Source organism: Jatropha curcas, chromosome 11 (assembly GCF_041381405.1).
Source record: "Jatropha curcas cultivar XTBG-Jc1 chromosome 11, XTBG_Jcur_1.0, whole genome shotgun sequence".
NCBI lineage: Eukaryota > Viridiplantae > Streptophyta > Magnoliopsida > Malpighiales > Euphorbiaceae > Jatropha > Jatropha curcas.
Genome location: NC_143161.1, coordinates 6,892,627 through 6,920,500, shown reverse-complemented (window position 1 = coordinate 6,920,500; position 27,874 = coordinate 6,892,627). Strand labels below are relative to the sequence as shown.

Sequence of the window (27,874 nt, the reverse complement as noted above, 5' to 3'; positions counted from 1 at the left end):
AATTATTCAGAATTTGTCCCGTGGACGTAGCCCTAAACAGTTAAGAGTGAATCACATAAATTTCTGTGTGTCCCATTTCTATTATTCCACCGCGTTAATTTTCTTTTAATTAATTGAAAGTTCCCGTCAAGTGGTGAGAGAGCTGATGCCCCAAAAACTGGTTTCGAATACTCTCGACGTCCCTCTATGATCCCCTCCTTAAAACCGCTAAAACCCTGATTTTAGGGTTTTCCATTTTTGCTTCAACGTAACTCGAATATTTTCCCTCCATTTCTCGCTAAACTTAGGCAATTACTATGTTGATGTCAGTAGAACTACTTTAGCTGCAATCTATTGAGCGAAATCTCCTGCTAGATTAACTTACTCGAAGATGCTAATTCGAACGGCAATTTTGGCGGCTTTCCTTCTTTTGATGATGGAGGGAAGGGCGTCGCTTTCGGCTTCTGGTCCTCACATTGCTGATGTTAACATACTTTTGCCTCCAAAAATGACGCATCCTGTAGAGTACCGGCTTCAAGGAAGTGATGGCTGCTTCAAATGGTATCTTCTTCATCGACATATAATAATAATAATAATAATAATTATTATTATTGTCAGTATTAGAAAATGTCTGCTACTGCCTCAAATAGTATCTTTAAATGCTTGATTTTGGATCTTTTTTTTAAAATAAATATACTGATAATTAGTATTACAATATGTTTCTACTGTTTCAATGTTTGTTCAAATGTCTGATCTGTAAATAACTTGTTGCAGGTCATGGGATCATCATGATATTTTATCTGTTCTACCTGAGTATAACTTAACCAGCCACTGCTCAACGAGTGCTCGATTGAGATCGATTGCTTCTTTCGGTGGTAGAAAGGAGACTGCAGTTTATGCTGCTGATGTACACTCAGGAATCGTTATTCGCTGCAAAGTTTTCATTGACAACATTTCCAGAATTCAGATATTCCATAATTCTATTAAACTGGATTTGGATGGTCTTGCTACTCTTCGCGTCCGTGCCTTTGATAGTGAAGGTGTCTGATATGCTAATGCCTTTTTGTTGGCTGTTGAGATTTTTTTTTCTTTGATGAATATATATGATTCCATTTTTTTAGTGAATTTAACAACACGGTTTTACTGAATTTCTGATCAAAATTTAATTTTATATCACTTGTTTTATTAATTAAATCTCCGAAAATTTGGGTTTATCTTTGATGCTAATAACGCCTACATGATGTTATGTATTGTTAAAAAGTTAAGAGCTACTGTAGGGTTTCTCTCCATTCAAAACATTGAACAGAAAGCCTTCACTGAATTGGTTGAAATAAATTTCAAATTCTTTTGAAATTGATGGTGTGTTTCACTAAATTTCAAGCTTGGTGTTTATTTTTTCCTACCGAGTGCTTGGGCGCTAGATGATTTCAGTCTCAGATATGATCTTACATGAGATTGATGAATTTTTGCTTGTGCTGAAAATCATTGGTTTCTGTCTAATTTTTGTACAAATTGCTTACTGCTAGCTGTGGAAGAATTTTGTTATATTTTTGTCAGATGACATTCTGTTTCAATTTTGAGCCACCTTTTCAGGTTGACAATTTTATTCTCACATTTCCCTTGCTACTTACTGATACATCTGTGGTTTTGTTTGTATTCACTTGCGAACCTATACTGCAGATAACGTATTCTCATCATTGGTGGGCCTGCAATTCATGTGGCAGCTGATTCCTGAAACTGGTGAACTGCCCCACCACCTTGTTCATGTTCCTCTTAAGGAGTCTCCCCTGAGTGATTGTGGTGGACTATGTGGTGACTTAAACATCCAAATAAAACTTGAAGATAGTGTATGTCTGCAAGTAGTTGATAATATAATAAGCCATTTCAAAGACGTAGCAGATTCTGGTATAGGACTCTCACAGTTTTCTATGATTTGTGGTGCAGGGTGTATTCTCAGATTTGTATGTGGTGAAAGGGGTTGGAATTGGACATGAAAAGGTTTCTGTGCATTTGCTTGAGCCACAATTCAATTACCTGGCCGATAAGATTATTTTAACAGTGGCAGAAGCAATGTCACTTGAGCCTCCCTCACCTGTTTTTGTCCTCATTGGTGCTGCTTTTCATTACAGCCTTAAAGTTATCCGTGGGAATATCCCACAAGGTTTATTTCTTGTTCACTATCAGGCTTGATGAGTTTACTTCCATAAGCCATAATTATGCTATGTGACATGGAACTCTGAATTTAGCATTAACCTAGCTAAACATTTTGATTTCTTTCACTGATTTAAATTGTGGTTCAAATCATTATCTCTTTAGATTTTCTTTGAGTAGGACTTATGTAATATTCTCTTAAGTATCAATTGCTAATGGTGGAAGAAAAATATTTTAGTTGAAAGGGACAGTTTCAACTGGGATTCTATTTTTGGGCTTGTCTTGGCTTGGGCGTGCGAATGCGCATTTAATTCTTTTGTCATCATCCGCATAGAAATATCGTCACGGCCTTTCATATGTTTCTTTCTTCCATCAAATTCTTATTTTTTTTTCTATTGGTATGTTATGGTCCATTGTAAAGTTGCTGAGAAGTTACATTAAGTTTTACCATTCATATCAGTTTCCGTCGTCTTACTACCCTTTTCTGTTGTCATTTGCAGTGGTAACTCTACCATCTCCACATCATAATTGGTCTGTTTTGAACACTTCTGTTGCTGAGGTGGGCTCAAAGATAGGTTTTGTTCGTGCACTGTACTTAGGCGTAACCACTGTCATTGTCGAAGATACTAGAGTTGCTGGTCACATGCAAATGTCTTCGCTTAATGTGGTTCTACCAGATAGTTTACGCTTGTACATAATGCCATTATTGAATTCCGGTGATCCCGTGGAAGGAATGAAAGCCTTCCCATCTAAGGAAACTTGGCATGTTGTTTCTGGGCGTCAATATCTTATTCAAATGAAGGTTTTCTCACGGGGACTTGATGTGCATGAAATCTACATTACAGAGGTAACTCGATCTTTCTCCTATTGCTGCCAGTCTTGATTTTTGACAGGTTCATTGTCAATTGTATTTTCTTTTTGCCAACATGCATTTCGTCAAGTAACATTGCATTGGAAGAAATAACATGAAACCATAGAGCTTTTTTTTCTTAAGTTCTTTGGTTGCATTTCTATTTCTGGATGGTCATAGTTAGATTTAATAGATCCACGTGAAGATAAGTCTTAAAGTATGCCTGGTATGAGGTTAATAAATGGGGTTAAAGGATACAAGGGTAATCTTTAAGAGTGTAACAGTTAGGAGAATAAATATTATAGGGTAATGGGTTGGTGTGTTTGGTAGGTGTTTAAAAACGCTAGATTGATGCTATAATATAAAAATTATAAAAGCATAAAAATAACAAATAATAACAATAACAATTAAGTCTTAGTTCCAAACTAGTTGGAGTCGGCTATATGAATCTTTTGTTCCAATATTTGCTATGTCCAAAATAATAAGGTTTTGAAATACTTTTTGTGGTACAATTTTAAAAGAAAAAATTTGGTGTAATTTAAATTAGTATGGTATAAGTTTAATATTGATAAATATTATAATTATGATAAATTTTATTTCATTATTATTGAATATTATATTATATTGTGAAAATATTTTCTAAAAATAATATTATTTTTATATCATTATTATTTTAATTGTCTATTCTAATAAACAATATTTATCTACATTACTTTAATATTATATGACTATTTTTATTCTAATACATAATGTTTATTATTTTTGTAGTATATAATAAAATTTAATCGTGATACATGCAGATAAATAAAATAATTTTAAATTGTTACATCAAAATATTATTATGTTCTATTAAAAATATCATGTTATTTTAATATTTTATTATAGTAAATTATATTTATTATATTAATTTAATATTGATGGGATATTAAAAAAAATATTTCCTTTTCGCTCTATTCTTTGCCCCTTTAACTTAGTGAGAGTGGATTAATAAAATTGAACTAAAAAGAACCTTTAACCCCTTTAAAAGTAAAGAAAACCTACCAAACAAGGGTAATGGGACTAAGCAGTTAACCCTTTTAATTGTTATCCCCCATTACCCTCCAAATGAATGTTCCCTTGATTCTTGGCTTTATTATGCAAATCCTATGTTTAAATTCTACCAATTGAAATTTAGGAAAGAAACATAAAGATGGTTGAACCCGTTGAATGGGCTTTATCTTCAAAGTCATTGCATTTTGGACCGACTTTTCTGTGAAAGAGGTATGAAACAATTCTGATGTTGTTCATGTTTTGTTTTCCATCTATGCTTTACTCTCAGCATTTTTTTTTTATGTCATGACTCTGCGCTCATACTCTTGTATTTCCTATTTTCCAATTATTATTGAATTTTCAGTTTGTGGAATAATTGTTTTACTTGTCTTTTTGCCTAGATGTCTGCTCTCTTCTGCCACTTATTTGCTTCAGACTTCTTTGTTATTACTTCTTGGGCATGGAAGATGTTTGCCAAAATATTCTGATACTTTGCTCACTATTTGTTGATTTTCTTCCACTTAACTCTCTCTTTCCTGCATTGCAGAGTGATGATCTTAAGTTGCATGACAAACATTCTGGTCTTTGGACAACTTCCTTGCCATTAGAGGATATTGAGGCCAAGTATGGCTGGCACAATTCTAGAATACTGCAAGCAACTTCCCAGGGGCTGGGAGAGCTGACAGCTTCCTTAACTTATTTTAGTGGACACCAGGAGACAAAGGAGGTGAGATTTCTTGCTTTTCTTTTGACAATATTTTGCATTTGTTCCTTTTTTCCACCGGCAGTCCTCAGGTCATCCATTCCATTGCTGAATGGTTAACTTTTTAATCTGGCTCTGGTTTCTTCATAGGTTATTGAGGTTGTGCAAGAAATAATCGTTTGTGACCAAGTGAAGTTTAGTTTGGATAGAACAAGCGGTACATCTCAGACTATTCTCCTTCCTTGGGCCCCAGGTGTTTACCAGGAGGTGGAACTAAAGGCTACTGGAGGTTGGTAGTTTGTATATGTGCAATTATAACTACATAGGTATTTAGCTTGCTTCTGATCACAGAGAAAGCAATTGTGTCATGTAGGTTGTGGAGAAACATCTAGTGATTACGAATGGCTTTCTTCAGATGCGGCTATTGTATCAATATCTGCTTCAGGGGTTGTTCGAGCAAAGAGGCCTGGTAAAGCAACAGTCAGAGTCGTGTCTGCTTTTGATTCATTCAATTATGATGAGGTAGTATGGTATTGTGTTTATAATTTACAAGCTATCTTCATTTTTACTTTTATTTTTGTTGGTTCTTGGGGGAAGATTGATTCAACCCTCACATGGCATACCCCCAGGTATACCAGCTGAGCTAAAACCCAAATATAAGAGAAGTTACTGGTTTCATTCTTATTATCATATAAAACAAAAGAATATGATTGAGATTAGTGATCTGGAATAGTGTGCTGCTTGTTGTACATAATCTTATGAGTTTTCTCTATTTTAGGAATTGTAGTTTTAGAAACCATTGAATTTCTGTAAATCCTAAGCATCATCAATTTGTTTTTAATACTGAGCTATTTGTACTGGAAACTGAGTTGTGTCTCTTGTGATGAGTAATGAGAATTTCAACTGCTGCTAAGAGAGGCATATAAAGAGAGAGGGATAGAGAATTGTGGAAATCAAGCAGGATTTATTTAGACTTCTGTGAGGGATTTTACTTGCATCATATATTCTCCACAATCAAGTAGGATTTATTTAGACTTCTGTGAGGGATTTTACATACATTATATATTCTTTTAAATCTTTTGTATTGAGAACTTATTGTAAGTTTTCCTTATGACTGGAATTTCCCAGTTGACGGTAGAGAATATCAAAGTGTTACTGGAATAATATGTTCTCTTTTCCTGATCTTCCTTTTAAGGCTTATTCTTCTGCTTGCAGTTTTTGAGTGAAAAACAGAGTTGAGGAGACCTGTCCTCTTTTTATATTTGTCTCTGCTTGTCTAGCTCTCTTCCTTTGTTTGGCTCCATTGCTGGTTTTCTCTTCTTCCTTTTTTCCATCTCATTGCCTTACATCAAAGGATTTTGCCCCCATACACAGTAGCTTGTTTAACAAGAAGTTGGACTTTGAAGTATTGCTCACCTTCAATTTTATTACTTGTGTTATCATTACCGCATTGCACCATTTAACTGTATTTATGACAGTTTGATAGATCCATTTCATGCTGTTTGTTCCTTGTGAATCATCTTGAGTACATCCACATAATTTATTTGTAATTGCTGAGTTGATTAAGTGGCTGGTTCATTGAACTGGCGGTTCAGGGCTAGAGTGAAAATGAAGCGGGACCTAAAACAATCCTTAAGATTTTAGATCCCAAAGCCTTTGAGGGCGGGCTTGGAACTGAGCTCTCCCCTGTTAGTCCTACTCTGGTTCAAGATCGCTGTTCCTGGGCTGTTTCCAGTCCAGGTTTTTCCCGGTCTGGTTCAGGTTCGAACCGGACTGGTGGCAACCCCTAGTGACATCGTTGTTGCTGAAGCTATAATCTAGAGTGGTTTCCATTTTTTCTTTTCTTTTTTTTTTTTTTTATGTTTGATTTATTAATTCCATTTCATTTAATGGGACCATATTATATCTAATTAAAAAAAAATGGATGTAGCTTTTTCTCCAAAACCTCAAATGTCCTTTGATCTCCCCGTATCTAATGGCAATTCTATGTCAATGCCTCAATGGTGATTGTGCCATTACAAAGATACTACTGGTGCTATGTTATTAGTGCTTCCCAAAGTGATATCTTTTGGAGTACCTTGCATGTATGCCTATTGTTCAGAAGCATGTCCAATGATGTAAATATCATTCCAACTAGTATGCTTGCTGAGGTCTCTGTTTCTCCCATGTCATTTATTTATTTATTTTATCTGTGCATGTGTGTCTCTTTTGGGGGTGGGTGTTGAGTGAAGTTTCTGGAGCTTCACAAAAGCAATAAGTTAATCACTCTTGACTGTGTTATAGCTTCTTCTGCTGTTGATATATGAAATTTTACCATCTGGGCTAGTTTAGAATTAGATATTATACATTTTCTGCTCTTTGGGTCCACTTTGTGATTGCTGTTAACCAATCTTTTTCTTTTTCCTCTTCTACTAGGTGGTTGTTGAAGTTTCTATTCCGTCATCCATGGTTATGCTGCAAAACTTCCCTGTGGAGACTGTTGTAGGATCACATCTTCTTGCTGCTGTGACAATGAAAGCATTGAATGGTGATTAAATTTCTTGCAATCAGCTGGAATATACTTTTCTTGTTATAGATGTTTGATTTTTAAGTTAACTTGTCTTTCCCATTTTCAGGTGCCTTTTTCTATCGTTGCGATGCTTTCCATTCATTCATGAAATGGAAAGCTGGAAGTGAATCTTTTGTTGTTGTCAATGCAACAGAGGTGCCACCTGTTTTAGAAAATCCAGGAAACGATGAGCTGCCTGTTTTAGTTTATGGTCCATCATGCTCATGGACCTATATATATGCATCTGCTCCTGGTCAGACCATGCTGCATGTGGTTCTGTCGAAAGAATATGACCACTATGATCATTCATTTCATGGAACTGTTATTTTGAAAGCATCATATCGTATTGCAGCATATCCACTGCTTGTTGTGCGTCAAGTAGGTGATGGAAACCAATTTGGTGGGTATTGGTTTGATTTGGCTCATGTCGAAGCAAGTAATCAACTGGAAAACCTGGAGATGATATATCTTGTCCCTGGAACAAGTTTAGATATTGTTCTTCTTGGAGGACCTGAACGCTGGGACAAAGGTGTTGATTTCATTGAAAATGTGGAAGTATTGGCTGACAAGCATGCTTACACTGAGAATGGGGTTCTTGTACGTCCAGTATCTGAGGGATATCAGAGTGTGTATAGAGTATTGTGCCAAACACTGGGAGTATTTGTGAGTTTTGGTTTCTCCATTACTGCTACTAATATCATTTTGCCAGTGCATTCTGATCAACTTCTTTCTACTTAATATCTTTTTGAATGGAAATCATGATTTATATTCTTACATGACTTCAATTGCCTCAGAAATTGGTTTTAAAACGTGGAAATATGGTTGGAGATGACCACCCTCTGCCAGCAATAGCAGAAGTTACTTTTTCTCTTACATGTAGCATTCCTTCTTCAATTGCACTCATAGTTGATGAACCTGGTGAGGATTGTTTGTATTTTACAAACATGTGATTGAATGTTTTTTCCAGTTTGAATTGGCTGACTGTGCCGTTCTTCAGTTAACAGACATGAAGCTATAAGGACGGCAGCTCTTGCTGACCGCAGCACAGGGCAAATCCATGTCAGTCCCATTACAGTGGCGAATGGGCAAACTATTCGGATAGCTGCTGTTGGCCTTGATGCTTCTGGAGAAGCTTTTGCAAACTCATCTTCTCTTACTTTGAAATGGGAATTGACCAGCTGCGAAGGGCTAGCATATTGGGATTATGCAAATGAAGCCAAGTGGTCTAAGTCAAGTTGGGAGAGGCTTTTGGTCTTGCAAAATGAATCAGGAGAGGTACTGCCACAACTTTTCCTTCACCTTTATAGCATGTTTGCTACTTTTCTAGCAATGTATCTATTTCACTTATTCATGAGAGTTTTAACTGCAGTATGCTGCGCACACACACATATAGATACATGCGTATGAAACTTTGACTTAATGCTGTATATATATTAACTGAAGTGTTGAATCCTTTTTTCAGTGCATAGTTCGAGCTGCTGCTGTTGGCTTACGTGATAACGGAGATAGTCATTATTTTACTCAGTTGCCAATTTCAGGAATGGCTCTTACAGATGCTATACGTTTACAGGTCTGCTCTTGTGATTATGTCTTTTTGTAAAAGTTGCTTAGATATCTATCTTCTATTTGTTCTTTTTTGAGAATCAGATATCTGACCTCTATTCTAATGAGGATGAAGTGCTGATTTTTATTTTTTATTGCTGTCTAGTTTGGTTCTTATTTTTGGTTTTTTGTATATGCAGCTTGTTTCTAAATTAAGAGTCAATCCCGAGTTCAACTTGTTATTTTTCAATCCCACTGCTAAGGTAGGTCTGACTGTTAATGCTTGTTGATACTGTCTCTCTGGTACTGTTAATTATTTGCGGACTCCTTATCATGCTTTTGTGCCTTTTCCTTCATACTTTGCAGCTTCACATAAGACGAAATGGGAAAAAGAAAAAAAAAAACGTTGAAGCAACTTATTATTTTTTTGTTCTTTTCTTGCTAATTAAAATTTGTGATCCTCATATAGAGGTTGCAATATTATTATATATAACGTGAAAAAGAATGGCAAAGGATAAGTGGTCTGGGTTTACCTTGGTCATGGCCATCTTGACAGAATCATGTCTTGGATTTCATATAGGGAGTTGCTATTGGCTTTTGGCTGTAGCAACAGTTCAGTAGCTTACTTTTACAAGACTGCCCTGATTTGCTTCTACTTTTACAAGACTACGTATACTTCTATTTTTACGAGGTATCCTTATCTTCATCCTACTTTTACGAGACTATGTTATTTACTTCTTCCTTTAGCTACCTTTTTCTCATTACTTGCACGTCTCCCTCCTTTCAACTAACTCATCTCCTGTCTTTGATCTTTTCAAAATACTTCTTCTTTCTTCAATCACATTTTGGAGATGTATTCCTCTACTTCTTTGTCTCTATAATAAACGTATCACATTTTTTTTTTTTAGATCAAATTATGATAAGCTAACATCCTTTATTTTTGTTTTGAAAGCCAAATTTCATCTTCAAAGCTCCCATCTCCAAAGATAACTTCTATGGTAAAAACAACTTTTGCATTCTATTAGTGTATTTATTGAATTAAGAGAATTGGATAAAATCGATAATTTTTGTGAAAAGTTTATGCTTTTTTTAGTTATCAGGTATCGTTTGAATAAATGGCTGGGAATAAAATGGATAAAATTAAAAACATTGGCTAAAATTGATAATTCCAAAAAACAAAAAAAAGAAATAAAGGTCATGCCATTTTTAGCCATTTAGCTTTTTTTTCTTTGTATTAGTTGTACTGACGAGACAGCAAGTGCAGAGATTGTTCTATTCACCTTTTGACAGTATTTTGTGTTACATTGTCAATTAATTTTGTGATTCAGTGCTGTACAAATTGCTTTTCTCCATGTGCCCTTGTTCTAATTTTTTTTCCTCTAGCATAGTTGACATCTTTGCCCATGTTTTCACACTTTAAAAATTCTTGGGAGGCTGACATCTGTTTATTTTTGTCATACTATTTGATTTATATAAGTAAACTACAATTCGAATATTGAAATTGTGGTAGGTTGATGTGCCAAGAAAACAATTTTTTCCTAGTTCATCAAATCAATTGCGACCTAGCTTTTCACCATATGTTCCAGTATAAAATTGGACATTATGAGACATGCCATTTTGAGTACCAAAAATATAATATATTTGAGTATAATGTAGTACTTAGAATAAAAATTTTTGAAGTCAAATAAATCTAAAATGATGTTGAATGACCCTTACTGACTCTATGACAGATTATCCAGAGATAGTAGTGGATTGGGCAAAACATGTTTACAATGCTAGTAGAAAATACTGTGCTATCTGCATGACTACATTTTTTGTTATCACATAAGAGTTTAATGTCATTGACATGGTTCCAAATATCTAAATTATGGAATTATAGCTTACATATTATCTTGAATGATAGCATGTTAAATGTTACTCCTGAATTGCTTCTTTAAGGTAAATCTTTCGATTACTGGTGGAAGTTGTTTCTTGGAAGCTGCTGTGAATGATTCTCTTGTGGCAGAAGTTATTCAATCCCCACCAGGCTTGCAGTGCTCACAGTTGACAGTCTCTCCTAAAGGGTTGGGAACTGCACTTGTGACAGTTTATGATATTGGGCTTGCTCCTACTATTCAAGCTTCTTCAGTGGTAATGCACATCTCCTATTTTTCATTTTTGTTACTATACCACCTTATGTGAAGTTGTTTAGTTGGTTTTTAGTGTTGATAATTACAAATTTTCAGATCTTCTGCTGAATGCTTATAACTTAGAAGATATTTAAGAAAATATCTTTTGAGCAAGCTTAAGAGGAAAGGTATTATTAGATTAGCATAGCAGAAATTATTATGCTATGATGGATGTTTAGAGATACAAAATGGACTTGGTACGAAATTAACTCATCCACTAACTGACACTGCCTATTGATGGAAAGTTGAGAGGAGATATTGAGATAATTTGTTTATATGCATTATAGAGGCGTAGATAGGTAAGTACTGGTATGGAAAGTTGAACATATTGTAGTTGTGGGAAATGACTATAATGATGTTTGTGTGTGTGTGTGTGTTTTTTGGGGGGGATAGAGTAGTGACAAAGGGCTTAGTGAACTTTGATCTTTTTGAAGATATATCCCTAAATTGGATGGAACAAAAGGAAAGGACTGACATAACAACCACAATCAACTAGTGTGGAATTAAGTTGTAGTTAACTGAAAAGGACTATGGTAGTGAGATATGATAATTGTGCATACCCTTCATTAAGATGTCAATAAAGCAAATGAATAACTTACTGAGTAGTATCTTCCTCAAAATTAAGTTTGTGGACATCTTTCTCTCTACATTTTCTTTGAATGCAAAATAGCCATGATTTTTCTTGAAACATATAATGTAATTTTTCATTAAAGCCTATATGATACTCTCTCTTGTATTCTCAAATTTGACGGTAAGGTTTAACTATTTTGACCCAGAGCCAGAGGTCATGAATTCAAAATATAGAAATAGCATTCTTGAAGTGCAAGGGGAATCCTTTATGAACTATAAATCCGCATTTTTCAGTTAATTTTGAATTTAATGATAATGTCTGAATAATATATCTACATTAGCACACTAGTAACATGATTCTGGTTTACTTGGCCAGCATCCCTTTTTGTTCTTTTCTGGTAATTTCATTTGCCTATTAACTGCTGTTATGACAAAATGTGAGTGCCTGCAAACACATGAAATTTCCACCAAGTTTGCATCATGCAGCACAACAATGGTCATGGATTGTATGTAATCATGTATCTTCTAATTTTCAAAAGCTTGTTTGGTGATCATTGTGTCAATTGAAAGTCTTGCCTGTTGCATAGTTGATTCAACAAGTAAGCACAAAAAGGTAATGATAATTACAATTCAGAATTTTGTCTTGCAAGGTTCCTCAACCATGGGTAATGCAATATCTTATGTTTGGGCATCCGTATAATGAATATTTTTTTAGCAGTCTAATAGTTTTTACGTTATTTGACTTTGTAAACTCTCAGCTCCTTGCTTTTCTTTTCTGCTTCAGTCATTTGCAATATTCCAGATGCCTTAATGCTCTATTTGCTGCTCTACATCTCTTGTGCAGTTTTTCATGGTGTTATATGTTTCCAGGTCCAAGTAGCTGAAGTAGACTGGATTAAGATTGTGGCGGGAGAAGAAATAAGCCTAATGGTATGTTTTGTGGCACCTGAGTGTTTTAATTTTGTTTTGGACTAATATTTATCTTCTGATTCATAATTTCAGGAGGGACAGTCAACATCCATAGATCTAATGGCTGGGATTAATGATGGACATACTTTTGACTCTAATCAGGTTTGCATTGATCTAACGGGATCTAGTTGAAGACTTTTACTTGAGTTTTAGATATTTTTGTGTGAACATGCATGGAAGAATAGAGACTTGTACATTCTCTTGATCTAGTTGGTCTCTCCTGTTTCATATTAACTGGTTGCATTTTTTTAAGTTGTGTGTGTTTATGTCTGCTTGTATGCAGTAGTTTGCATATGAAACCATGTTTTCTTGTGTGTTTTAAGATCCCTAAACTTTCAAGTTTGTAAATTTTGTTGCAGTATGCTTACATGAACATTCATGTGTGGATTGAGGATGATATAATTCAACTTGTAGACGAAAATGATGCCCCAAATGTTGGTGTTGGGTACATAAATGGACCGAGGTTCACAATTTTTGCTAAGAATCTTGGGATCACAACTCTTTATGTAAGCTTCTTGATTTAGCCTGTGCCATTATATATTATTATATTGTCCATTGGCTTACTTTTACATGCACTTTGGATCATACCTATTAATGTTTTTATCTTTAAATCAGGTCAGTACCAAGCAGCTATCAGGACATGAAATACTGAGCCAACCAATAAAGCTAGAGGTCTATGAACCATTGAGAATTCACCCACATGATATATTCTTGGCACCAGGTTCATCTTATGTGGTATGATCTGGAATCTTGCTAACTTCTCTTTTTCTTTTTGATGTAATCTAAGTTTGGAGTGAAGAATTCTTGTAGTTTCTTTAATTTTGACTTCTCTATTGTTCACTTTATTGTATTATTTGTGTTAAATTATATTAGTGCGTGGTTCTCAAATATCTCTTTTCTGTTTAATTTAGTTCTTTCTGGTTTCTAATTTATTTTTCTTTTGCATGTTTCTCATTGATTGGATGGCATTTTTTTGGTGGTTAGCTTACTGTGAAAGGAGGTCCAACTATTGGTGTCTATGTTGAGTTTTCTTCTTTGGATGGTGGAACAGCAACTGTTGACAGATCTTCTGGCCAATTATCTGCAATTTCTCCTGGAAACACAGTAAGATATGATGCCCAGCTGAAACTTAAGTCTTGTGAATTTTGATATTGCAGTTTCTACTGTTTAGTTTCGTAAAATAGTGTGGATTGGTTAAGACATGCTTAAGTATCTTATGAGGACTGTAGAGTGTTTAGCATCTCCATCAATATGTTTTTTCTATTCCTTTTTTTTGCTGTACTTTTTTGTGCCTAACATGGAGATATGTTATCTTTTGAATCTAGAATTTTAAAATGTAAGATTGTGCAGGATTATAGCTTATATTTTCTGTAAATTTTGGAATAGAAACACTATAAGGGCTTCATTTTTGTTTTTCTTTTGCCCCAACAAATACACAAGCACTTCTCTCTTTCATGGTGATTGCGAATGGAGTCACCTGTTCAGAGAACATGTCCATGGTAGATAATCAGCTCTGCTGTTTTTCAGAACTTATGCAAGTTAGGATCTCCCTATTGGTCCTCTAGCTGGACCCTGCATAATATGTTGCAAAATTTTGAATTTCATTTAAATGAAGTAAGGACTCAAAGTGCATCTCCTACACAAATTAATTAAAGCAATCAAGTCCAGGCGATTGCTGTTTCCTCCACAATTGATTTGATGATTTTTGGCATTCTAAATTTTCTTTTTTCTTATTTTTTAGTTATGATAAGCAATGTAAGCTTGTTTACATAAATGTATTGTACTCGACTCATTTTGTGCGTTGATTTTATGATCAGACTATCCTTTCCACAGTTTATGGGAATGGAAATGTTGTGATTTGTCAAGCATATGGCAATGTTAGGGTTGGAGTTCCTTCTTCTGCAATATTGGATGCACAGAGTGAACAACTTGATGTTGGTAGTGACATGCCAATATATCCTTCATTTCCCGAGGCAAGAATAGAAAACCAAAAACAATTTTTTGTTAATTTTTCCTGTTGCCTTCTGAAGTTTTGACTGGATCACTTTTGTTGTAAGGGTGATCTATTTGCCTTTTATGAGCTCTGTAAAGCATACAAGTGGACTATAGATGATGAGAAGGTAAGAAACTATGTCTTGCTACCATTATTTCAGATTTCTTCTCCTCATGTATGTTTGCTAAATGAATTCAGGTCTTGGACTTCTACAAGACTGAAGGCTTAAATAGTAAAAGTAATTGGTTCCAATGGGACGAGGAAGAGCTTGGTTTTATCAAAGTCTTGCATGGAAGGTATGCTAGGCAGCATAATTTGTTAAAAACTTGGAGACAACTGATATAGCAACTCTTTTCGCAGATGTCTTGTGTTGCATATTTTTTATAAATTTTATCTGTAATCTATAATATATAGAACTGTACAAATGAACGGGAACACATGAAGTGACAAAAAAGGACATGGACATAATTTATATTTACAAAAAAGCCATTAATAATTTTTTAATAATTAAATTTATTTATATTGCCATAAATAAAATTGTTTCCTAATTTTAACCACGCTATAATAGATTTTGCTTCCTAAGGATGCACCTCCTAAAACTTAGCGTGATTTCATGATCAATGGTCAAGGTGAAATTCTATCTTTTTATTCATCTGAAGGCTAAGACTACTAGCCTACATTTTTTTTTTTTAATTGGGATGAATCTGAATTATGCTGTGATTGCACAGGCTTTAAGGAAAATGGAAGTTTGGAGAATGCCATGGTATTATGACGATTGAGGATTCTTTTGTATATGCTTAGTGCTTGTTGTCGTATTATTTACCGCCAAGATTTCTTTTAAAGAATATGTTATTCATTAGTGGCTACGTTTAAATTTTATCTTAGATTGCTGAACTGTTTTAAGTTTGTTTTCATGAGATTTTGCATCTTATTTTGGTTTGAAGTATCCTAAATTTTAATTATCACTGCCATTGTTAGCTTTTCTCATGAGCAATTATCATTCTGTCCCAGATCTGCAGGCAGGACAACTGTTGCAGTCACATTCTCATGTGATTTTGTTTCTACGTCTTACTCAGAGACCAGGCTTTATAATGCATCTACATCATTATTGGTTGTTCCTGATCTTCCTCTTGCTCTTGGAGTTCCAATAACATGGGTTCTTCCCCCGCATTACATCACATCTAGTATTTTGCCTTTTTCTTTGGAATCACATGGCCAATGGGATGGCCAGAGTCGCAAAGGCACAATTACCTATTCTTTGTTAAGAAGTTGTGAAAAAAATGAAGTTTGGCAAAAGGATGCAATTTCCATAGATGGGGATAGAATAAAAACAATGGAGAGCAACAATCTCGCATGCATACAGGCTAAGGATCGAACCACAGGAAGGATTGAGATTGCTTCTTGTGTTAGGGTTGCAGAGGTATTTATTGTTTTTTGCTTTTAAGTATTGCATTTATATTATTGTATCTATTTGTGTTCATGCAACTTATGAATTGTGGATATCAAATTTCTCATAATGGTCTTTGTTGTATCATATTTAATACAATCCAAGTTGCATGCCTTTTAAGTAATAGGTTTGAAGTGTCATAAATTATACTGTTCTAACCCAAGCCTTTAGTGTAACAAATTCTATAACCTGGTTTAGAGTGCGTTTGAGAGCCTACTCCCACAAGTTCTTACACTTGAAAGCTATTGGAGAGACATGCGATTAACAAAATGGCAGTTTGTGTTTAGATGTCAGATTTGTCCCAACATTCTTTTACTATTGAACATGGTTGTAGCGTTGAGTTGTCTCAAAGTTGTACCTTAGGTTATGTTTAATGGTGATATAATAAATGCCATTCTGATTAGATTACATGCCAAATTAATTTTGTTTGGTTGCATAACTAACATCTAATACCATTCAAAAAAACTAACATCTAATATATAGAATGCCCCAACACATTAAATTATTAATTTTAACTGATGCAATCATGTCCATTATGCACAAATTTATTTAATCATGCTTTGATTTAATTACTTAATTGTTTTTGCCACACCACTAACCCTGTTGAGACTGTAGCCACTACCCCCTCCTTGCTGTTGCCACCATCCCTGCACTTCCATTTCCTTGCTGTATTGCACCACTTTTCCATCATGACCAGCAGCATTATCTAAATTAAATATAAGAGTGAAAGTTGTCTATACATTATATTAGTTCTCATTTTGCAAGCATATGGCAATAGAATGGGTATTGTGTCGTATTTGCATTATATTTCTCATTGCATCACATTCTTGAATGTTGAGTACATTCAATGGTGTTCTACCAAACATAGCCTTGGTACTTTACAAGCTAGGTTGTGTCTATGGTTCATCCTTGTGAGCTAGTTTCAATCCTGTTTCTTTTAAAAATTAACTATCATTAGAAGTTATCAAGGAGGTGCAACCAAGCACTAAAGGCATCAAAACAAATTGTAGAAGCATCAAATCTTCGTGTAATGAAGCATTATAGGCATAAAAAAATTAATTGTGTAAAATTTAGGCAAATTTATACGAGTTTTATCCTCTCTATCGAGGCTTCCTATTTCTCCTATAAAAATTGTTGAGAATTGTTGAGAGCTAACAACTGGTGATTGTTGTATCTTCATATCATCAAATGCTTAAAATTTAGGAAAAAGTTAAAAAACTGGATCACGTGGTTTTAAAATTTACGAAAATTTTCACTTCAGGTCTTTTGGGTTTGGGTATTTTGCTTAAGTTTCTCAGTTGTTACTTCAATAAGCTGATGCAATTAAATTGCACTTATATAGGCATAAAATGTTGGTGCTTGAGTGTTATTCGTGTGGCATCTACATGATACCAAAACCTGGTTGTTCACTCGCTGAGCTAGGGGATCAAAATGTCCCATCAATAAAGTGAGGGTCCGCATTTCCATTCTTCTTTCCCCCCTAACTCCCCCTTTTCAATTAAGAAGCCCTGGGGCCCCTCTTTGATAAGGAAGGAAACGGAATAATCTTCGTCTTATGGAACACTGCATTATTCTGAAATAAAAGTTCATGATGAAGAAAAAAACAGAAATGTCTTTAGGCATATGCAAATGTTATTAGTAGATCTTTGGTTTTGTATAACGTGTTATTTACACCATTATGGGTATTAAGTATGCATAAATTTAATCATATCCAGCAACCTGATACTAACTGAGAAATCTCAGATGCTGACTGACTGTAAAAAATGGAGCTTTTTAAGTGAAATTTCGTTAAACTACAAGGTCTGGTTCTGAATTTTTTCTTAAAACTAATCTCAATCACTGTGACATTGTAACGTCAACGTGTGTCTTTGGTTGATTATGGTACCTTTGCTTTCTTCTTTTGACTATCTGCTCTTCATTTTGTATCTACGTCCTTGACAACTTTTTGGGCAGTCTTACAAACTATTTCAATGTTGTGTATTCTTTTCAGGTAGCACAAATAAGAATAACAAGTCAAGAGTTTCCATTCCATGTAATTCATGTTGCTATTGGCACTGAACTTCATCTTCCCATAAGATATTTTGATGCTTTAGGTATTTATCCTTTGGTGTAAACTAATTTATAGTATATCTCTAAATTTGGGTTCTCATTGTTCTTGTGGTTTTCAATTTTACCAGGAAATCCCTTCTATGAAGCACATAATGTTCACTATCATGCAGAAACTAACTATCATGATATTGTCTCCATCGATACAAAAAATGGCAGTGGTACTCTCCATCTGAAGGTCTGTTGATAAAGTTATCAAAATTGTTAATAATTCTCAAATGGTATTATGAACAAGTTGCCAAAGAGTAGGTAGTGTCTTGACCTTCTGCCATTACATAGGGGTGAGCATTGTTTGGTTCATTTTGGTTCGCGTTAGCAATAGCCAAAACTGAATTAACTGATTTTTTGATAAAGAAAAATGAATGGATCGGATTTGGTTGAAGAACTGAACCAAATCGAACCAATTTGGTTTGGTTTTTTGGTTTTGTGATTCAGCTCAAAATTTTTTTTTTTTTTGTAGCTAAACTGAAATAACCAAATTAAATCGGTTACATTCAGTTTCAGTCAAAACCAAATAGTGCTTACCCAGTTACCCCTAATTTTACATTGTTAATTTGTAGGAATCATACAACCTGCATTAGCATGGAGCGTTGAAATTTTTTTTTTTTTTTTTTTTTTAAATGTGCTGGAATTTTATTTTTGATTAAATCTATCAAAATCTTCCCAGCCATATGAATAACTGCAATCTCTAAATTCATTTCTGGTTGAAGGCAATGCGACATGGTAGAGCTCTTTTACGAGTATCTTTCAACAGTAATCCACAGAAGTCTGACTATATGCTGGTAACTGTCCGCCTTTTCATGAATAACGAAACTGTTTGCACTTTGAGTGATTCATGCCATCTAGGCTTGCTTTTATTTCTGTAAATCGTAGAAATCTGAGTTCATCATGTTATCTAGGAAGTGGAAAAGGATTTAGGTAAAGGATTTACTTTCCCATCTTAATGTGCTTGAACTTGCTTAGATTTATTAGTACATCATTTTACAGCTCTTTAAAATTTAATATCTACTTTTCTTTTTGTTTTTTTGGCTTTTCTCTGTTCTTTTATTCGTGGTTATTTTTGGTGTAAACACATGCACACACATATATATGCATACGTACATACATATTTATACATTCATAACCAGTTGCATTACTCGATACTTATTGAATGGTGGGGACTTGGGTCACACCTTGGACATTCCTAGGTCAAGCATCGGTGAATACATTGGTGAGATCAATCATCATCATGTTTCTTGCTTGGTGCCTGCTTTCTTTACAATCATATAGGTGCAAGTTAACAGAGGTTTTATGAGGTACTCATGAGCAGTCTACCTCAGCTGCTTAGACTTTTGTGTAGGGAATGTGTTATTTACAGATTGATGAATGTCCACTCGTCATTATGTGGTAGTAACCTTGTACGCAAGTTAGTTTATTTCTCAGTGTTCTTTTGCTGGATGTTTGATCAAATTTGACTACCTCAGTTTAAGACATCTGAATACTTCATTTTTCAGATCTCTGTTGGTGCCCATATATTTCCTCAAAATGCCATCCTACATCAAGGAACTTCACTCGATTTTGGTGTTGAAGGTGGGCCTACAAGGATCAATTGCTTTGAACTTTCTTTCTGCTTCTTTTACAACATTTTCAAGTATCTATACTTTAATCTGAGAGCAACAAGTTCTTTTCATCTTCATATCTTTCATTTGATGTGACACTACCTGATTGCTTACTCTCTTGCATATGGTAGGCATTAATGGTCAAGTCTCAGGCCGCTGGCTCAGTGCCAATAAAAGTGTCATATCTGTAGATATGCCATCAGGAAGAGCTGAAACAGTTGGGATAGGTTCAACCCAAGGTGCTGAATTAAAACAAATGAAATTTTTTTTTTTTTTTTTTTTTTATACCTTTAGGTTTACATAAAATTAGTCAGTGCTGTGAATCAGTGATCAGAATTTGTTCTTTTTGAACAGTATTTTTTGAATCTCCAAATACGAAGTTGGAAACAACAGTTACAGTGGTATCAGGGAATATTGTTTCAGTTGATGCCCCAAAACAGATGCTAACAAATGTTCCTCACCCAACAAAAGGATATACCTTCCCTGTGAAGCTAAGGTTTGTGAATAATCGTCCTGGTAAAAGTATTTGATTGATTACAAAAAGGGCTTTGAGGTTTTCCATATTATACATTCTGGTCCTTCCTGTTTCAAGATTAGCAATTTTGCTTTCTATGTTTTATTAATGACTCTACATTTTGGTTCTTGATTTTAATTTTTTATTATTACCCTTCGTCATTGACATTTTAAATTAGATCGCACTTTAGTCCCCTAAATTTTTAAAATTTCAATTGCATTTTATTCTTTGGTTGTTATATTTATGACTAACTTTAGTCTCTCAAAACATTGTACCTTTCACTACTGGTAGTGTAGGGACTAAAATTGCAAATAGGGGTGGCCATAATCTGGTTTTCGGAACCAAAACCATCGGTTTTGAACCTGTGCGAACTGGTACCGGAACCGGTCCAACCGGTTCGGTTCTGGTTCCACCAGTTTTGGAACCATGAACCGGCGGTTCCAAAACCAGTCGGAACCGACGGTTCCAGTTTCGGTTGGAACCGTCCGGAATCATTCGAAACCGGTTGGAACCGTCCGAAACCGGCCATAACCCTCGGTTTTGGAACTGTTAAGGAACCGGAACCGTTCGGCCAAACCGTGACCGGAACCGTTAGTTTTCGGTTCGGTTCCGGTTCTAAAAAATTTGGAACCGGAACCGGCGGTTCCTGAACCGTAGCTACGCCTAATTGCAAATTTTGAAACAGTTGGAATGAAAGTGTCTTAAGGCAAAATATCTAGAGGCTTTGTGTAAGTACCCTAAAATATTTGCCCTTTTCAAGAGAGATGAAACTTTTAGTCGTATTGTGTGCAAGTTGCTTTCCTGCATCTTTGATTAAATAAGATGCCTTTGATCAAATTTTAAATGGATATTGACAGCTACCTGCTACTGATAAACATAGGCCATTGGAATGTTTTTGGACTTCTAATTACATATCAAGTTCCAATTCTCTTCAGTTTGATTTTATGAAATGCAATGCCAAAAATTAGTGCAACATGCATCATTATGACTACCATCATTTCATGTCATTCAAAGAAGCAATAAAACTGCTGTTGATAATTATGAAATGTAGAGGCAATTTATTTTCTTGGATGTGCAGTTGACAATATTATCATCAATATGCTACTCATAAAATTTCTTCCTGTGAAGGATTATTTGTCTTGCGGTGTTTCTGTTCTTCAAACTAACAAAAATAAATGATGACAGATAAGGATATATAAAATTTAATTCATCTGTTTTTTTGTTTGCTTGAAACAGTGGCACTTACAATAAGTTTGATGCTGTTGGAAATGCTAAAGAGATATCCTATGATTGTAAGGTTGATCCTCCTTTTCTTGGGTATGTCTCTGACTCTTTCATCTGGTGTATCTATGATGAATTAGATGGCTTATCCTGATATTTTATATTGTTTCTTTCTCTGGACTGAAGGTATGCAAAGCCATGGGTGGATGCTTCTAGTGGTAATTCCTATTGCCTCTTCTTGCCACACTCACCCGAGCATTTGGTACGTTCAATGCCAAGATTGAAGGACATGAGACCATATATATCTGTTTCTATCAATGCTTCACTGAGAGAAGCTAGCCACGTCTCTGGATCTGCATCTGCAGTTTTTATTGGAGGATTTTCAATATTGGAGATGGACAAGGTAATTTAGTCCTGTAACATGGTGGGACGAACAAATGCATACCACATACACACCTGCAACCTGCGCATATACTTTCTCCATTATCTTGGATTCACCTGCAACATTGCTTTATATTCAGTTTCATCCATTTGTTTGTGTATTACACTTTAACAAGAACTTATTTTGCTAGGATTACTAACGCCTCAAAATCAGTGACAAAGACGAGGGAACTGTTTCGGATGAAATATTTCCCATGATTTTATTCTTTTCTAGATCAACCAAATTATTTATGTGAATTTAAAACGTCATACTGTGATGGTTTCATGTTGCAGAGTTTAATGCAGTTGAATCTGACGCCAGACTCCAACAAGACTATCATAACTGTTTTGGGTAATACAGGTAAATTAGAAGTCACTCGTCCTTTTTTTTGTGTGCGCGGTTGCATATATATATATATATATATATATATATATATGTCCAAGTATGTATGTATGTATTTATGCATGTATATTCATGCCTTTTCACTTTTGTTCGATTAAACATAGCGGGATTGGTTTTCTCAGTTTCGATTGGATTTCAACTAACCTACATGGGGTAGTGTCAGAGTAGGTGGATTTGGTCTTTATTTTCTAATAAACTCAACTCAGCTTGACCAAGCATCAATTCTAAAATCTAAATCAGTTGGGACTTGGAGTACAGTCCACGAATGGAGCCTTCTAGGTCACTTTCTACTGTGAAGGTCCATGTTATTTATGTCTTTCTCTACTTCCGCTCTCCTATTACTTTTTGTCAATGGATGCCAGCCAATCCACTCTAGTTAATTGTGCAGTCACTTCTTATCCTATCTTTATTGTACATCTTCATCTCTCTGTCTTCGCATTTTTGCTACACTTTATAGCTTACAAGCATTTAGACTTCTATTTTTATGATGATTAAAAGATATAATTGAATCTCTTGTAAACTTTAAACATGATTGATAATTTTGTTGACAGATGTCGATATCCAATGGCAAAACCAGGATTTGATAAAGATCAGCCCCATCCATAAAGAAGATTTTGGGATTGGCGGTCGTGCTCAGTTTGAGGTGAGTTAGGTGCTTCATTTCAATTAATAATTTCTTGAAGTGAGTATTTAGCAATTGAGAAAGAAATGATTCCAATTGCTTTCTTTCTTAATAATGAAGGAAAAATCAATCGACTCAATCCTAATGATTTTTCTTAAAATTCCGGGGACCTGCCCAAAATGTGAACACTCATCTTGTTTGAAAGTGAGGTGAAAAATGAAAAAGAAAAAAATGGTACCCCAAATCCCCTAATAATTCTTTTTAAAAAAATTAGTACTATGTTGATATTTCCAGGTGAAAATGCTTAAAGCCAAGAGATTGAAGGACAAAATCATCATTTCACTTCCAGCCAACGGTGAGCCTAGTTTGCCTGAATGCTAACACATGACGGTTTCGCTTTTCAACTGCTTAGATGACATTTCTATCTTCTCCATTGACAGGTCAGAGAGTAGAAATAGATGTTAATTATGAACCTGAAGCAGAAGCGGAGTCAAAAACGATTTTTGGAGGCACCAATTTTCCGATCATAGCTGTATCTTTTATCGCAGCGTTAGGAACAATATTTCTTGTCAAAAATTTTGTTAGGACATCTCACAGAAATCGGCCAACTCAGCAGCATACATTCCCTAGCACTCCTGTTAGGGCACCTCTTACACCTGAGCGCAGTAGTCCAATTCTGAATGAACAGTCTCCTCGAACACCTCAACCATTTGTAGATTATGTGAGGAGGACAATAGACGAAACTCCATACTACAAGCGAGAAGCTAGGAGGAGAATTAATCCACAGAATACTTGCTAGTGACCAAAATTTTGTAGACAATGGGTATTTGCGGTTTAACCCTCGGAATTTTTATCAAAATTTTGTAGATAATGAGTGTCTTGCGAACTTTTGATATTGTACGTAATAGAACACTTGATATTGTTTTTCCACAAAAAAAAAAAAAGGAAATCAGTCAAACTTTCGATGCAAGTGTGACTTAACAGTCCACCTGTTGCATTTTATTCTCGGCATTAACAGCTAAGTTTCTAGTCAAAGATTCCACGTCTTCCACGTGTACAGAGAGGTAACGTCTATCCAATGGATGACGTGTTGACTGCGTTCACAGCTTAGCAACGTCATTCCAGGTGTCAAACACTTGTAGGTGATGTGTCTGTCACCGTGGAAAGTTTGGTGAGGTGGCACTCCAGTTAGCATAAGCGTTTTAAAGTTTGATGACGTGTCCTTCCTGATGTTAACACATGTTTAAAATCATGACGTGTCCATCCTCATCAGATCTTTGACTCCCACGTGTAAAGTTGTAATGCATGAAATAAACGAAATGCCATGCACGTGCATGTCACCAATTCACGTTCAAAACGCAGTGACATGTCGATCCAGGTGTGCATTAGCTTCATTATGTGTCAAGACACGTGTGAGTACGATGAAATGTCGTTTTATGTGTCAGCGTACGTGTGAAACTGACTGACGCGTCGCTCCACGTGTCGGCCATACTGTATGCTCACTGACTTCCGCCAATGTGTCACTGCGACGTGTTCATCCAGGTGTCTGCCAACATGTAAACGGATTGACGTGGGCTCTAGGTGTCAGCCTACATGTAATGCTCACTTACATGTCCATTCCAGGTGTGTGCGTACATGTAAAGTACAGTGACGTGTCCACCAACGTGCTATGGCGGTAACGTGTTGTTTTAAGTGTCAGCCTACAGAAGATTACGTGTTTGCCTATGTGTGTTTCTAGGTGTCAGCATAAGTGCAGAAACAAATGATGTGTCCGTCCAGCTGTTTGCCAACGTGTACAGCTTAGATGACGTGGTCTCCGATGTGGGAGTCCGTTGATGTGCTTTCTAGGTGTCAGCCTACGTGTACTGACAGCGGACGTGTCCGCCGACATGGTAGGTAGGTGACATGTTGGTCCAGCTGTCCGTCAACGTGTACAGATTAGATAACGTGGTCTCCGACGTGGGAGTACATTGATGTGTCTCTCCAAGTGTCAGCCTACGTGTGATGACTGCTGACGTGTTCGCCGACATGTAGTCAGGTGACGTGTCAATCCAGGTGTCCACCAACGTGTAAAGCTTAATGACGTGTCCTCCGACGTGGGAGTCCGTTGACGTGTCTTTCCAGGTGTCAGCCTACGTGTACCGGCTGCTGACTTGTTCGCCCACGTGTAGGCCAGTGACATGTCTTTCTAGCTGTAAGGCCACGTGTAAAGCTAGTGACGTGTTGAACCACGTGTCTTGCCATGTGTAAGATCCAGTGATGTGGTTAGACACCGTGTATTTTAGGATGACATGTCTCTGCACGCTGTTCTAGGTCAATGCGTGTCTCTGCATCCTGTTCCAGGTCAATGATGTGTCAGGCCACGTTTTACAAATCTCCGGCTATGTTGCCCACGTGTCAGAAAGCTGCACGCACCTGTTATGTTTTGTCACGTGTCTTCTTACTGGCACTCTGCGAGGAATAATTGGGGGAAGAGGCCTAGTCCTTGAAAATTTTAACTGGTTTGCTAATACGCATACGCTTGTCCGTAATGGCGGTTCAAGTGTGAATTCAATCTATGAAATACGACCAGCGAGCCATCAGCGTCCGTATCCTGGTCTTTTATTTGCTTTTTCCCTGTTTATTTTTATAGTTTTTTCTTTTTCCATTTTATTTATATATTTTTTATTTTAATAGCTTTTCTTTTTGATAGATTAAAAAATCATTATACATTAATTTTAAAAAAAATTTTAATCTATTTTTAGAGTTTTTCCTGTTTCTCTTTATTTCTATAATTTTTTTATTTTGATAGTTTTTTGGAAACTTTTTAATAGATTATTAAACAACCACTCTGCAATTTATTTTTATAATTCTTTTTTAAATACATTTAATGTAAACTCCTACTCTTAAGCTAAAATCTAATTGATTTAATAATAATTTATGAAAATAAAAAAGAAAGGTTTGCTGAAAAAATAATTTATAGTGCAAAAAAGAAACCTTATAGTATATATGAATAGACATTTTATTAGTTAATATTTATCAATTAATCAAAATAATTATTAACAAAAAATTGTAAAAAAATTCTATTATTAATCAAAATATTTATATATTAAAAAGTAAAATATATATATACAATTAGTTATTAAATATAACGTCATATATACTTATTTTATTATTGTCCTTTAGAATAAAAGATATTTATTTTAAAGAATAAATTTAATTCTTTATCTTAAAACTTTATTATATTTTTTTAACTATTTTATGAACATGTCACTAATGCAATCGATTATTACAATAAGTACTGTTTTAAATTTTTTTTTACCTTAAAAATTTTCATTATATATTTTTGTAAAATAAAACAAAAAATTTTTGGGTGCAAGTCCATAATCTGAAGGATGGCTTTATGTTAGAATTTATTGCTCAAGATATTGGAAATTATTTGGGCACATATATTGAATCAAACCCTTGTAATTATTCTGGCCTTTGGAGGGAATATATGCGGATTCGTGTAAGCCTGGATATTCATTAGCCACTTAAGAGAAGAATGCAGTTGTCTAAGCCTGGTGTTGCTGGTTCTGGGCTGATTTTCAATACGAAAGACTCTTAAAACTTTTGTTATTTTTGTGGATTTATTGGCCATACTGATAAATTTTGTCCAAAGCTGTTTGATCTACCAAAATCCCTGGGGGCTTTTCCCTTATGGTCCTTGAAGGCTAGTCCAAGTAGATTTTCTCAAGTGGGAACGCGATGGCTCAGGTCAGAAGATGATTATGCAAAGTTTTTTGAAAATGGCAGAGATGGCAGCTATGATGCTGCTTCGAGGATAGGTGAATATGGAAAGCTCGAGTCCTACGGGATATACAAGCACGATAATGGTGTAATTCAAAATTCAAAAGGAAAGGGGGTCTCTATGGAGGGAGGAGGGCATAATGGAGTAAATCTCGGTAATGAGGGAATCCAGAACTCAGTGGCAATAAATCCATTAATTGATGTACATGAATCTAGTCTTGTTATTGTGGATTCCAAACGTAGGAGACAAAATTCAAACCGTGACGAGGATATGAACTCAGTTAATAGTGGATTTGATGATGAAATGGTTCCTGATACGACAACAACTGATCTAAAAAACTTAAATGGGGCGGGTTCTGATACCCGCCAAGGATGATGAGTACTTTGAGTTGGAACTACCGTGGGCTTGGGAACCTGCAAACAGTTTAGGTCTTGCAAGACCTTGTTACAGAAAAGAAGCCCACCTTTATCTTTTTGATGGAGACTATGATATCAAAAGATAAAGTTTTTAAGTTCAGTATAAATTGGGTTTTAAGGAGCTTTTGTGATAGATCTAGTAGGCAGGAGTGGTGGGATTGCTTTGTTTTGGAAGGAGCAGGGTGTTGCTCGCCTAATAAGTTTCTCAACTAGACATGTTGATATCCAGGTTACAATAAGGGATGGCTACTTGGCGTTTGAAAAGATACTATGGTTTTCTGGAGGACATTTACGACGTCGTAGTTGGGACCTATTGCGCTCCTTACGAGACAAGGCAAATTTATCGTGGGTTGTAATAAGGGATTTTAATGACCTGCTTTATTCTACGGAGAAAGATAGTTGAAATCCACAGCCACAGTGGATGTTGGAGGGTTTTCAAAAAGCTTTGGAGGATTGCGAGTTACATAACGTAGGGTATGTGGGGTCGAAGTTTATCTGGACAAATGGAAGGCTTGATATGGTTTGTGAGCGATTGGATAGAGCAGTGGGTAGAACGTTATGGACTCAACTGTTTAGTCAGGCAACAGTTCATGTTTTGGAGGCAATAGGCCCTGATCATAAGCCTTTATTCTTGAACTATGGTGGCAGTATAATATGTGGTTAAGCGTTTTTGCATAAATCTTAAGCCTTTATTCTTGATAAAGGGACAGTTGAGGAAGCTTTAATGGTTTTATACAGCATATGATGGAACCAAAATCAGATGCTATGGCAGAAACGAAATTCTCAGCCGGTTACTGTGTTACTTCATGCTCGACAGTTTCATAAAGAATGGTCGATGGCACAGGTACAGCTCTCC

General features: G+C 35.5%; 1 protein-coding gene across 1 annotated transcript; it reads left to right on the top strand.

Annotated features, from left to right (window-relative positions):
* Nucleotides 1-146: 146 nt before the first annotated feature.
* Nucleotides 147-23,803, top strand: EMB3012 (embryo defective 3012). The gene is made up of 36 exons (XM_012216662.4): nucleotides 147-540; nucleotides 754-1,019; nucleotides 1,660-1,826; nucleotides 1,924-2,140; nucleotides 2,631-2,977; nucleotides 4,557-4,736; nucleotides 4,863-5,001; nucleotides 5,086-5,234; nucleotides 7,128-7,239; nucleotides 7,328-7,923; nucleotides 8,055-8,178; nucleotides 8,258-8,535; nucleotides 8,723-8,830; nucleotides 9,003-9,065; nucleotides 10,741-10,932; nucleotides 12,411-12,470; nucleotides 12,543-12,611; nucleotides 12,869-13,015; nucleotides 13,125-13,244; nucleotides 13,494-13,613; nucleotides 14,327-14,482; nucleotides 14,567-14,629; nucleotides 14,701-14,798; nucleotides 15,514-15,922; nucleotides 17,940-18,042; nucleotides 18,127-18,233; nucleotides 18,766-18,837; nucleotides 19,549-19,624; nucleotides 19,785-19,892; nucleotides 20,008-20,149; nucleotides 21,404-21,484; nucleotides 21,575-21,791; nucleotides 22,103-22,169; nucleotides 22,763-22,854; nucleotides 23,128-23,188; nucleotides 23,274-23,803. The coding sequence occupies exons 1-36, from the start codon at nucleotides 371-373 to the stop codon at nucleotides 23,630-23,632; spliced, it is 5,835 nt and encodes a 1,944-aa protein (XP_012072052.1). The 5' UTR covers nucleotides 147-370; the 3' UTR covers nucleotides 23,633-23,803.
* The last annotated feature ends 4,071 nt before the right edge of the window (nucleotides 23,804-27,874 follow it).

Excerpts from the sequence above, each read along its gene's own strand:
- EMB3012 (XM_012216662.4), top strand. The coding sequence starts at position 371 with ATGCTAATTCGAACGGCAATTTTGGCGGCTTTCCTTCTTTTGATGATG. Across the intron at positions 2,978-4,556 it reads ATGAAATCTACATTACAGAG|AGTGATGATCTTAAGTTGCA; the intron begins GTAACTCGATCT and ends CCTGCATTGCAG. Across the intron at positions 20,150-21,403 it reads ACCTTCCCTGTGAAGCTAAG|TGGCACTTACAATAAGTTTG; the intron begins GTTTGTGAATAA and ends TGCTTGAAACAG.